The 13,630-nt window shown below is 44.3% G+C and overlaps 1 protein-coding gene across 2 annotated transcripts in view; it reads right to left on the bottom strand.

The window, feature by feature from the left end:
• The window catches only part of RBP2 (retinol binding protein 2), a 57,088-nt gene that overhangs the window by 14,204 nt on the left and 29,254 nt on the right, over window positions 1-13,630 (bottom strand). The window contains exon 2 of one of the 2 annotated variants that reach the window (XM_036092284.2): window positions 8,256-8,376. In XM_036092284.2, the coding sequence (XP_035948177.1) occupies window positions 8,256-8,328 (73 nt within the window). In that variant the 5' untranslated portion in view covers window positions 8,329-8,376. Of the gene's footprint in view, window positions 1-8,255; window positions 8,429-13,630 lie in introns of those variants that run through there. The other variant, XM_036092285.2, reaches the window with a different exon arrangement.

Below are 13,630 nucleotides of genomic sequence, written 5' to 3'. Positions count from 1 at the left end.
TTCTCTCCTTCTGCCCCAGAAACACAGTCTAGCGAGTCAGGTGACTCCTGTGTGTCCAGCTTCACTCCCACTGCTGGAGCCTTGAGTCCAGATCTACAAACAGCTGAGAGCAGTGGCCATAAGTAGAGCTATTAGGAACTGCATCAGGTTGCTTTGAGCATTAAATATGATCGAGTTTGTGAAGAGTTCTGCCCAGTGGCTGGCGGCTTGTGGTAATGGTCCCATGAATGGTAGCTGCTGCCATCATCGTAATCATCTTTATGAAGCCCCTTGATCTCACAGGTTGCTGTGCTCTGCGTACTTCGCATTTTCCCATATGCCCTGTGTGTTCGCCCCCTAAATCCCTGCCACTCTCCTTGCAGCTCTCCAAATCTCATGAGACCCAGCCCCAGCCTTGCCTTCTCCAGCCGGTTCTGCTCTTTCCTGCCTCCTTCCTCACCTGCTCTTCAGACCACACAGCTTTACCCCCCAGAAGACACAGCCTGATAGTTTCTTCTGACTTTTTCATGGGGGTGATTGTTCTTCCCTCCAAAATCTAACCTATATGAGGACAATGCTCTCTTCTTGCTCTGTGTCCCCAGGGTTGGGCACAGAGTAGGTGCTCAAGAAACACTTCCGGATTGGTTAATGGCCACCATAGTTTAGGACAGTGGTTCTCGCAGTGAGGTCTCTGGGCCAGCAGCACCACAGCACCTGGGAACCTCTTAGAAATGTAAATTCTGTATTTTTGGCTGGATGTTCTTCTCATTTAGTACCCTGAATATGTCTTGCCAGCCCTTTCTGGCTTGCCAGGTCTCTGTGGATAGGGCTGATGTTATTCTGATGTTCCTCCCTCCATATGTAAGAAATCTCTTCCCCAAGAGATTTCTCAGATTCCCCTGAGCTGCTCTCAGGATAGCTTCCTTGGCTCTAAGATTTCCAAGTTTCACTATTATATGCCGGGGTGTTGGTCTATTTTTATTAATTTTGGGAGGGGTCCTCTCTGCCTCTTGGACACAAATGCTGTTTCCTTCCCCAGATTAGGGAAGTTCTCAGCTATGATTTGCTCAAATATACCTTCTAGTCCTCTCTCTCTCTCTCCACCCCCTCAGGGGTCCCAGTAATTCTAACATTGGAACGTTTTATGGCATCATTGATCTGTCTAAGTCTGTTCTCATGGGCTTCTAGCTGCCTATCCCTATCCTCCTCAGCTTCCTTCCTTTCTATCCTTCCTTTTTATCTTCTAGATCACTAATTCATTCTTCTGTCTCATTTACCCTGGCTTAGAATATCCGGTTTAGACTGTAGTCATTCATAGCATTTTTAAGTTCAGCCTGATTAGATCTCATTTCTGCCCTTAGAGATTCTATATTGTTGCTAATGCTTTTCTCAAGCCTAGCTATTGACTTCATAATTGCTACCCTGAAGTCTATCTCTGACATCTTGCTTATATCCATATCCATTAGAGCTGTGGCAGAGGACATTGTCTCTGGTTCTTTTCTTTGTTGGGAGTTTCTCCTCCTAGTCATTCTGTTGAGGTATGGTTGAGGGAATGTACAGAGTCCAAAATATCAACCACGACCCAAGCAAAATGCACCTACAAAAAAATCTGAAGTAGTTGAAAGCTACCACAGATATGCCATCAAAGCCAAGATGATCCAAAACAATAAAGAAGAAAGAAAAAAGAAAAGAGAAAAAAAAAGATGAGGGGTGGGGAGAGAGATTATAATCTCTCAGGGTGGACAAAGCAGGGTGATCTGTCTATTCCTGCTTGATTTTTGGTCTGCGTGTTAGAAGACACTATATCCCAGGGCGCCTGGGTGGCTCAGTCATTGAGTGCCTGCCTTCGGCTCGGGTCATGATCCCAGGGTCCTGGGATCAAGCCCCGCATCAGGCTCCCTGCTCTGTGGGGGGCCTGCTTCTCCCTCTCCCACTCCCCCTGCTTGTGTTCCCTCTCTCGCTGTGTCTCTCTCTGTCAAATAAATAAATAAATTCTTTAAAAGAAAAGACACTATATCCCAAAATTGCAAAGAAATCAGAACTTACATATATATCAAGATAAAATTGAATTGAGTGAAAAACGGGCTGGTATGGGGCATAAATCTATAAAACATATATGTGAAAAAGAAAATAAAAGTTAAGAACCAACTTAAAAACATAGGTTGGGAAATGAATAAAGAAGATGTGGTTCATATATACAATATATTGTATTGTAGAAATATTACTCAGCCATCAGAAAGGATGAATACCCACCATTTGCATCAACATGGATGGAACTGGAGGGGATTATGCTAAGTGAAATAAGTCAAGCGGAGAAAGACAATTATCATATGGTTTCACTCATATGTGGAACATAAGGAATAGTGCGGAGGACCACAGAGGAAGGGAAGGAAAACTGAATGGGAAGAAATCAGAGAGGGAGACAAATCATGAAAGACTCTGGACTCTGGGAAACAAACTGAGGGTTACAGAAGGAAGGGGGTTGGGGGGATGGGGTAACAGGGTGATGGGTATTAAGGAGGGCACGTGTGATGACGAGCACTGGGTGTTACATGTAACTAATGAATTGTTGAATGCTACATCAAAAACTAATGATGTATTACATGTTGGCTGATGGAACATTAAAAAAGAGTTAAAAATAGGGCTACCCTAAAAAATAAATATGGGAAAAATAAAATAAGATGAAATCAGAGAAGGAGACAAACCATAAGAGACTCTTAGTCATAGGAAACAAACTGAGGGTTGCTGGAGGGGAAGTGGGTGGGGCGATGGGGTAACTGAGTGATGGGCATTAGGAGGGCATGTAAAACAAAACAAAACAAAACAAACAAAACAAAAAGTAAATTCTGGGTCTTACCCTAGACCTGGGGGTTGGGCCCTGCTTGTTTTAACAAGCCTTGCAAGTGATTCTGTGCATGCTAAAGTTTAGAACCACTGGTATAACAGAGTGAGAGTCAGATCCAGGTATAAATCCTGCCCCAGATTTCCCAGCTATGTGACTTCAGCGAAGTCACTTTCCCTTTCTGTGCCTTCTAAGCTTTCTCACAGTAAAATGGGGAAAGAATGCTCATCTCATAGTGTTATTTATGTAAGGATTCAGTTAAAATGATGGTAAAATGCTTTACCAAGTACCAATGAGCTTGTGGGTATTCTGTGCACAGTGGCCTCCACCCCTTGGCCTTTCCTGTTTAGGTGAAACAGTGGCCAGATCGGCATTCAGTCCAGAGTGAAATATTTGGTTCATATTCATGCATCGCAAGGGCTCTGGACTCCAAAGGAACAGTCAGAATGGTGGCTGATCTACTTCCTCACTAGCATAGCCCTGGCTTTTTATCCAGCCTGGCCAAACATTTCTCTGCATGGACCAGCTTCCTCGCTGCAAAATTTGGCCAGTGGGTAGAAACAACTTTAGCTCCCACTCCTGAGGTCCATGCTGTTTTAAACCATGGTGCCGGAACTGTAGTTAGGAGATGATAAAGAAAACCACAGGCCAGGTGTTAACCAGGTGAAAAGAGGGGGAGGGCTCCAGGCAAAACAATGAAGGGAGAACTGGGGATTACAGAAAAATTTAGAACGGCAGCTTTCCTCAGAGAGGATGTGGAAATCAAGGCCCAGAGAATTTAAGTGGTGGGTTCAGAGTTACTCAGCTGGGACAGAGCTCCTGACAGCTTGCCCACAAATAAATTCTGTTTATCACTCACAACTAAGGCTCCCCTAACAAAAATTATTGCTTGTCCCTGGTTGCCTAGAAAGGTAGATCACAGCTAAAAATGCCTATTGCTGAGAGAACTGGTTCGTCCTGGCCACACCACCCCCAGTCAATCTTTCTGACCAGCGCCAGGGGAATCTTATTAGGGGCTCTATGCAAATGGAATCAAGTATTGCTGCTTCTCTGGATTGAAAAATGGCTCGGCATCTTTGCCACCCTTTAGCATTTGCACAGGCTAGTTAATCATGTCACCTCTGCTCCACCCCAGGGTAGGGAGCCAAGTGTTCTGTTGGTGGATTCGTGATATTTCTAATCAAAAGGAAAGGTTTAACTGCCGCTGTAGAATACACACACACACTCACACACACACACAGATTACAAAAACACTTCCTCTTTGTACTTTGCAACGAAAATTATTTTCCTGATATGATATTTTAACACCAGGGTTAGCGAGTATGTTTTATCTGCTTTTCTGGATTAAAGGTATCTTCGAGCCTGATTTACAGCCAGGTGAAATAAATTTCTATCTCAGAGGAAAAGGTCCAAAGGCAAGCTATTTCTGAATAATATATGTGGCTTGTAGCTGCTGCAGAAGAAAACAACAACACTGAAGTGACTTTATTAAAGCATACTTTCCATAACTACATTTTGAACAATGTAAGTCATAAAGTTGAAATATGAGTATGCTACTCACCATTAAAATGCTTTGTAATACGCTTGTGAAAAAAGCTAAAGTCGCGGGTTAAAAGGGCAGGCACTCTTTGTAAATTAAAGAGAGAGATGCACACATATTCATCATGTGAAATCTGAGATCTATTTCAAGCACGGCTTTGATGGGCTTCAAACCTGGACTCCTTAATTCTCAGATCATCAGCACACTTGGGCAACTGTGAGAAGCAGAGTGCAAGACCAATCTTCTCTGCATCTTTTCCTCCAGATAACACATTTAGAGAGAAATTGGACTGACCCCCTGCCTGCCTCCTCCTGTCTCTCATGGGCATCTCCAAATTTCCTAGCCAGTGGAGGCAGACTGGAGACCCTGGGGTGCCTCCCTTCTCCCTCTGCATGATTTTCGCTCCCAACTCATACTCTAGGACTCACTGCTGGGATGGGGGCAGGGGGAGGTGGGGCCAATACAAGCTAGGAGAGAAGGGGCTCTCTCTCTCCTAGGGGAAGTGGCTAGGAAGGGGCTGAACTTATCTTCACTGGGGCTTTTCTACCCGCCACACCCCCAGTACTTTCCCTGTTTAAAAGTCCAATCAGGGACGCCTGGGTGGCTCAGTGGGTTAAGCGTCTGCTTTCGGCTCAGGTCATGATCCCAGGGTCCTGGGATTGAGTCCCACGTTGGGCTCTCTGCTCAGTGGGGAGCCTGCTTCTCCCTCTGCCTGCCACTCCCCCAGCTTGTGTTCCCTCTCTCTGACAAATAAATAAATAAAATCTTAAAAAAAAAAAAAAGTCCAACCAGATACCATGTGGTTCAAGTAAAGACTTTGGCAATGTGTATAACTTCTTTGACCTGCAGGCACTAGCAGAAATCCAAATTTTGTGAATATAACTCCTTGGGTCATCAGACATTTTTTCTTTCTCTCTCCCTCTCCTTCATTTGCTAATTAATTTCCACCCAGGCACTCTGATTGACTCTTGCAATGTTTCTGAGGGTCCTGACTATCTATCATCCCGACACAACTTGCTCAGAATGAAGCTCCTTCTCCCCTACCCCCATGCTTAGTACCTTCACCTAGAACAGTGCTGTGGAAAGAGCTTGGGTGGTAGAAGCAGGCAGACCGGGTGTCTGTCTGAGCAACATTATTTCCCAGCCACAGGTGACCCCGGGGAGGTCCTTTCACTTCTCTGGGCTTCCGATTCCTCATCCTGAGAAATGGAAAACATTCCTTCCATCTTAATCCCTGACTATACCCTGAGCTCTAGATCTTGTATCAACATGCCAATTTTAATACTCCACCTGGATGTGTAATGGGCATCTGAAATCAAAATATGCAAAACAGAAGTCTTAGTGCATTCCACCCCACCCAGCACCTCTCTCCAAACTCACTCTTCCCCATATCTTCCCTATTTCAGCCTATGGGATCACCATCTTCCCAGTTGTTTAGCCCTAAACCTGGGGCTATCTTCATTTCCTCCATATCCTCTGGTTTCATAGTCCTCTGCAAGCCCTGTTGGCTTTATCTCCAAAATACTTGTTGAACCTGTACTCTCTTCTCCAGGTCCCTGGGCACTACCAGCCCAAGCCACCACCACTTCTTGCCTGAACAACACAACAGCCTCCTAGGATGGGCCTCCCTGCTTCAAGTCTTGCCTTCCAATGATTCATTCTCTACACTGTAGCCGTAGTTATCCTTAAAGAACATAAATAAGCTAGATTGTCTTCCATCATAAATGGCTGACTTTCCCCTTGTTTACCACTTCCAACACACCAGCCTTTGTGTTTCTTGAACACACCCAGAACTTCTGCATTTGCTGTCTCCTGTACCTGTGACTCCACTTCTCGACATTCAAGCCTTGGTTCGCTTGTCACCTCCTCAAACAGCCTTCTCTGACCACCCAACGCTCTTCACTCAAGAGGTCCTTTTTATTTTCTTTAAAGCACTTACCACTATCTTAAACTATTTACTTTCTCTCGCTGCCACTAGCATGTACACTCCAAGAGGACAAGGAACTTGTCACAGCGTTGACCACCATGTTGCCAGTGCCTAGAACAGTTCTTGGCATGTCATAGGTGCTCAACGCGTGTGTTGAAACTGAATAAATTAAATGAAATAATGTATATAAAGTTCTGGCAAGATGCTTACCATGGCTTGATAACGCTTATCATGGCATGTGCTCACCTCTGAAGCTGGACTGTGGCTCTTAAACAGTCAGGACAGGATTTGGAACATTGTGGGTATTCAGGAAACCTTTCCTGGCAGAGACCATTCAGGGGGGAGCTGGCTGACTTCAGCCTCTAAGCCTACCTCCTTTCTGGTAGAATTTTCCAGAGACCCACTAGGACTTTTTGCAGTGGCCTCTGCTCTTTTAAATCTGTGCACGTTCATTTAAATGAAAAGATGTTCTTCATAGAAGATGGCCCCCCACCTTCTTTTCTAAATAAAGAGAAGAATTGGATCTTCCCTAATATTTACAATTTGTGGACTAAAGAATTCCTAGATTTCTAAATTGAACATTAACTGAGCAGTTTTAGGACACACACCTTCCATTATATGTCCACATCTTCACTGATTAAAGTTACATGATGGTGTTTCATTTTCTAGGTTCCTTCCCTGCCCTGTCCCCACCCAGTCACCAAATCTAGTCTATTTTCCACTCCAGACTTCACCCTGTCCACCTTCTTGGCACTGCTCTTACCATCTTCCCAGGGCCATCGCAACAAGCTCTTCACTTCTCTGACAGTCCCTGCAGATCTATTCACCCCTGGCTGTCAGAGTGAGCATTGGTGGCTTCTCTCTCCTCTGCAGACACTTCCTCTCCTTGTAGGGTTAAGTCCACACGTGGTGGCACACCACCTTCAAGATCTGACCTGTCACCTTTCTGACTCTCTTTCATCCCCTCCTTGCACTTCACTTCCTGGCAATACAACTTGTTCTGTTCACTCTGCCCAACACCACGTTCTTACTGGCCTGGCCTTTGCACACGCCTGCAGAGTCATGCCTGACTCCACTTCTGTGTGGAGCAATTCCCTCCATCCTTCAAAACCCCACTGAGCACTTAGGAAGCCTTCAGTGACCTGTGTACAGTAGCCCCCTCCACCACCCCACACCTACATCTTGTTCCTGTTGTTCTATTGCTATGGACCCAAGGGATGGAATCACCCACTGTCCTATGGGTAACAGATTGCATTTACTTAAAAGGCTGCAACAATACTTCTCATCCTACCTGCTATTTGTACCGTGTGACTTTGACATTCCTCTCACTGAGAGATGGGGTCTCTGTACCCTTCCCTTGAATGTAGGTGAGCTCATGACTCCTCCAACCCAATAGAATACACTGGAAGTGATGCTGTATGATTTCTGAGCCTGGGTCATAAAAGGCCATTCAGCTTCTGCCTCCTCTCCCTTTGGACACAGCAAGCATGCTGTGAGGAAACCCAGGCCAGAAAATTCCTATCTGGCAGATGAAGAAACTGGTTCTGGAAGGTTAAAAAATTGGTCAAGGTTAGACAGCAAGCCTTAACTGGGCTGCCCCTCTGGTTTGGTTTCCTCACCTGTATGATCTTGTTCAAAATTATACTTCTGAGCTAAGCTCCAGACCATCTTCCCATGTATAGAATCAGTTTTCCATTCTATTGTCCACTCGGGGTGCTAAACTACTCAGCACAGCAGGACTGGGGCTCTGGTAGGAGGATTTGTGCCTCTACTATTATTCCCAACTTACAAATGAGGAATCTGAGCTTCAGAGAATTTGTATGATTTACCTATTATTACATAGCTAGCAAATAAGGAGCAAGGCTTGCACACAGATCTGTTGAACTCCATAGTGGCACTGCCTGGAGGGCTCGACCACAGTTCTTCCAAAGTTCCCCTCCTTCCCTCACCCCTCGTCTCCCCCTTACCTAGGGCCTTCATGTAGCCTTCAAAGTTGTCATTACTCTCCATCTCCCAGGTTCCATTCTGGTCCCTCGTCATGGTGATAGCCTCTGGTTCAGTGTGGGTGAGTGTTGAATGTCAAGGAGGCTGCGGGGAGAACATGTTGAAATGAGCTACTTTTATAGTATAGTGGAGCAGGTTTATGGCTTTGAGATAACAGTTTCAAAGGTTATAAGCACAACCCCCAAAAAACTTTCCTTTGCAAAGTTCAGCAGGACTATGAGCAATCCACGCTCAATGTCCAACGTGGCCAGCATGGGTGCCCCAGTGATCTCTTCCACATGCAGGGCCTCAGAGCAGCAACTTTTTGGCTGGCTGGGTTCCCACAGAGCCCTTGGCCCCACAGTGAACACTCTGTCCTGCACTTGAGGAAAACCAATACCTAGTGCTCACCCCACACTGGGCAGAGCCCAATCTACTAAAAGCAAGCCATATCTGGAAGGAGGCCAGATGGGAGACAAAGGGGCAGTGGGACTCTGCTTCAAGACCCCAGGAGCAAGCTGAGGATCACCTTGACCAGAATGGGGGGCATAGCTTGCATTTGGACAAAGACTCTTGGTTCAGGCTGTTCCCCAAATTAGCTGTCCCAGTGGGTCAGAAAATGGGTTGGATTACTGCTCTGATGCATAGTTCTGAGAGATGAGGCCTGAGTAGGGGCCACTATACTCAAGCATAGAGGTGTGGGCTGAGATGGATAAACTATGAGTCCCCAAAGGTGAGGCCAATTTTGATTATGGCACTTTGGAGCTCTAATATATGTATTCATATGTTGTGAAATCTAAGCAAATGGTTCTGTCTGTGTGTGGTTTGGGGGATGTAAAGTAGCACATCTATTTTTTAGTAAATGTACTGGAGTCAGGAAGACACACAGTAAAAAATGGCCCACCTGCTATCAAAAAACCAGTGTGGGATAAAGGGAAGAGTAAAGGACAACTTCCCACAAAGAGAAAATGAGTGAAGGCAGAAGAAATGGACAGATGAGAAGCATTAGGCTTCATTATTTGATGTCCAGCTAGAAGCTGCTGTAAGCTGAGCATTTAGCCTCCTGGTTTGGAAAGGTAGGCATTTGGGGCACCTGGGTGGCTCAGTCATTAAGCGTCTGCCTTCAGCTCATGTCATGATCCCAGGGTCCTGGGATAGAGCCCCGCATCAGGCTCCCTGCTCAGCGGGAAGCCTGCTGCTCCCTCTCCTACTCCCCTTGCTTGTGTTCCCTCTCTTGCTGTGTCTTTCTCTGTCAAATAAATAAATAAAATCTTAAAAAAAAAAAAAGAAAGGTAGGCAATTCAGATTCAAGGACTTCCACATAGCCCCTCCGACTCCCAACTGAGTCTCCCATAGGCCTCCTTTGCAAGAAAATAATAAAAAGCTGACATGATGGGGGAGGTCGTTGGGGGCAAAAATGGGGTTGTTAATTTCAATAAGCAAGAGATTTGAATTTTAATGGGTGGGTGGGGGCATTCACCCTGTGTCAGGCAGGAAGTTGAAACGAAGATGCTTGCATAAAACCAAAACACTGGACAGACTGTCAGTGAGAGTGTGAAATACCCAAATCTGCCCAGAGACAATAAGAAAGTTTGTCTATTTGGCCTGGGATCTATGTGAGTTAAAAAGAAGTTTTGCCCTGCTCTGCCTCTGCCTCTGGTTTGAGCTTATGCTTCCTGCTAGTCAATGTATTAAATATATGGAGTCCTGGGCATCTGGGTGGCTCAGTCGGTTAAGCGTCTGCCTTCAGCTCAGGTCATGATCTCAGGGTCCTGAGATTGAGCCCCACATTGGGCTCCCTGCTCAGTTGGGAGTCTGCTTCTCCCTCTCCCTCTGCCTGTCACCCCCTACCCCCGCTTGTGTACTCTCTCTCTCTCTCTCTGAAATAAATAAATAAATCTTTATAAATACATAAATAAATAAATAAATAAATAAATAAATAACTGGAGTCCTGAACTTGCAAAACGTATAGGCTTCCAGAAAGAAGTAAATGTGAAAACTGTCTAGAGGGACAGACCAGGCCAACCAGGTCAACCAGAATTTCCTGTGATAAAGTCAGCCAAATGTGAGTTCATCCAAAATTGTAAAACACACATGAAAATTCACAAAAAAGCAACATCAGCAGAAATATACAAACTAGACTTCTAGGAGCCTCAGATGATAAAGATGGTCAGTAACAAACTATAAAATAAGTATGTTTAGAATGAGCAAAAAAATTTAAAAGCACTTAAACACATTAAAAGGGATAAAATGACATTAAAAAAAATAGACTGAAAAATAACCAGAGAGTAGTCGTAGAAATTTAAAAATATAGTCATTAAAATGTAAAAGGTAATAGGTGGGTTAAATAGTGATTAAACACAGCTGAAGAGAGACTGAGTAAACTGGATGATAGAGCTGAGGAAATTTTTTTGAATGTATGTAACACAGAACACACTGGTGGAAATTTAGAACATCAAAATAAAAATGAAATTCTAAAATATTCCAGAGAAAACAAAAACAACCATAGATTACCTATAAATAAACAATGCAATAATCAGATTGATATCAGACTTTTCAACAGTTCTGATGGAAGGCAACAATAGAACAATATCTTGCAATGATGAGGGGAAAGACTTTTGACCAAGAATTCTAAATGCAACAAACTTCATTAAAATATGAGGGTTTTAAAAACTAAAATACTTTCAGATATAATAGCCCCAGACTGGAAACAACCGAAACATTCATTGACACATTAACAGATAAACAAATTGTAGCATATTCACACAATAGAATACTACTCCACTGTAAAAAGGAACATAATGACATGAATGAATCTCATAGATATTATGCTGAGGGAAAGAAACTTGACACAAAAGATCATAAACTGTATGGTTCCATTCATAGGAAACTCCAGAAAAACATCTACAGTGATATAAAATAGATCAATGATTTTGTGAGTACAGGAAGAAAAGGTGGGATAGGAAAGGGCACAAGGGAAATTTCTTGGGGAGGTAGGATGGAAATGTTCTATAGTTCAGGTGTTATGGAACCTGGACTGGATCACCTGATGGAAGAACCAAGCAGCACCTGGAGATCTTGGAGGATAGGAGGTTTACTTAACACTGGCAGGCTCAGAGAAGAGTGATCTCCAAAGTGATCCCCAAACACAAACAAAGGGGGCAATTTATACACTTCTACTTCCACATACGTGGCACTTTTGGTGTGTGCGCAAAGCGGGGCAGGGAGAAGAACCTGGATTGGTGCATGTGCGAAGCAGAGCAGGGAGAATAACCCGGAAGAGCCCCGGGGCAAGGACTGGGACTCTCTTGCTGGCTTGGTTGGCCATCTTAGGACACAGATTTTCCTTATCGCAGGTGGTAGCTGTATGACAATTGTTAAAACTAAAACTCTACAATTGATATCTGTTCCTTTTAATTTATGTAAATTAAATTTTAATAAAAAATTAATGAAATCATTTTTATTCATGCATTCATTCATGATGGTTTTGGAAAAAAATTAGTAGCAACCCAAACTAAAATCCCATATTATACCTGCATGGGAAATTACCTGATTGATATGAAGTAAACGTGTGATAAAGAGGCTGTAATTATTGATTGACTAGATGTTTGTGAGAAATATAAGTTTAAATATTACCTGAAAAACAAGAGGAACCTCTTGAGCAGTGGTTCTCAAATCCTAGCAAGTGTCAGATTTACCTGTAGGGCTAACTAAAACACAGATTGTTGAGGGGAGGCAGGAAGATGGCAGGGGAGGATACTGAGCTCAGCTTGTCCCATGGGCACACAGAGCTAACAGCTACATCTATACAAATAACTCTGAAAATAACTTGAACTCTGGCAGAACAGACCTTCCACAGTTAATCTTAGAGAGAAGGCCATGTTGAACAGGTAGGAAAGGTAGAGAAGCAGTTGGGAACAAAACTCTTCCTGTGAGACTAACCACAAGTGGGAAGGACATCACAAACACAGAGAAATGAGAGGGTCAGACCCAGTACCAGGCACCCCTGGCACTAGGGACCTACATTGGGAAAATTAGTGCCCATAACATCTGGCTTTGAAAACGTGCAGAGCTTAATATCAGGAACTTAAAAAATCAGTGGGCTTAACTCTGGGAGAATTGGAGGGTGAGAGGAAACTGAGTTCCTTCCATTAAAAAGCCAGCATAATAAATAACTCAGCCCAAGACACAGCACAGAAAAAGCAGTTTGAAAAGTGGCTGGGGTAGTCATGATTTATTGACTATTCTTAGAACGTGTGCTGGAGAGGCAGGGACCTTCAGGAGATATCTCTAAGAAGAAAAGAATTTCTCTTCCCTTCTTCCAGCCTAGATAGCCTGGTGTTTGTGGAAGCTAGCACTAATACTCTCTATCTACCTCACTAGCACCATGAGCCCTGGTCCTGTGCTCCCCTGCAGAACCTACCTTATTCAAACTGATAGCCTCTGCAGGCATCCCTCCAAAGCAGCTCCTGCCCTGTGATACTCTAGAGGTAGCCCTGGACAAGAATGGTGCCACTCCAAACTGACTTCTGCCCTGGGGAGGGAGGAAGATAACCCTACACACCAGCATTGCAGTATAGCAGATGGGCCTATTACCTCACTGCCCAGAGAGCAAGCCCTGCCCTTTGGTATGCCTGCAGCTGTGGCAAAGAGGCTAGTGCAAACAGTTAATCTGACTGCAGTATAGCAGATGGGCCTATTACCTCACTGCCCAGAGAGCAAGCCCTGCCCTTTGGTATGCCTGCAGCTGTGGCAAAGAGGCTAAGTGCAAACAGTTAATCTGACTGCCAGCCCCACCCACCAAGAAGTCCTCAGTGACATCAGACAGACCTCTCAACAGCACAGGGACCAAACCCTACCCAGTGTGCCCCTAGCAGGCAAAGCAGGTTATTGCAGCCAGTTGGGCTGAAGGCAATTGCAGCTCAGTCACAACAGGAGGGTGCATGCAGCCCACACAGGGCATACCCCTGGAGTGCCTGGTTCTGGTGACCAGAGGGGATAGCATTATAGGGCACCACAAGACTTCTTCTTCACAAGGCCACTAATTTCAAGACCAGGAGCTGTAGCTGACCTACAAAAGACATAGAAACAAACACAGAGAGACAAAATGAGTTGACAGAGGAATATGTCCCAAATGAAAGAACAAGACAAAATCACAGTAAAAGAACTAAATGAAACAACATAAGCAATATGCTTGATAAAGAATTGAAAGTAATAGTTATAAAGATACTTACTGAACCTGACAGAAAAGTAGATGAGCTCAGTGAGAACTTCAAAGAGAGAGAGAAAAAAAACCCCAACAAATCAGAGCTGAAGAATTCAATAATTGAAATAAAAAATATGGACAGAATCAACAGCA

The sequence above is a fragment of the Halichoerus grypus genome, chromosome 1 (assembly GCF_964656455.1).
Source record: "Halichoerus grypus chromosome 1, mHalGry1.hap1.1, whole genome shotgun sequence".
Classification (NCBI taxonomy): domain Eukaryota; kingdom Metazoa; phylum Chordata; class Mammalia; order Carnivora; family Phocidae; genus Halichoerus; species Halichoerus grypus.
Note: the sequence above shows the minus strand (reverse complement) of the source record. Positions and strands in the feature narration are given on the sequence as shown.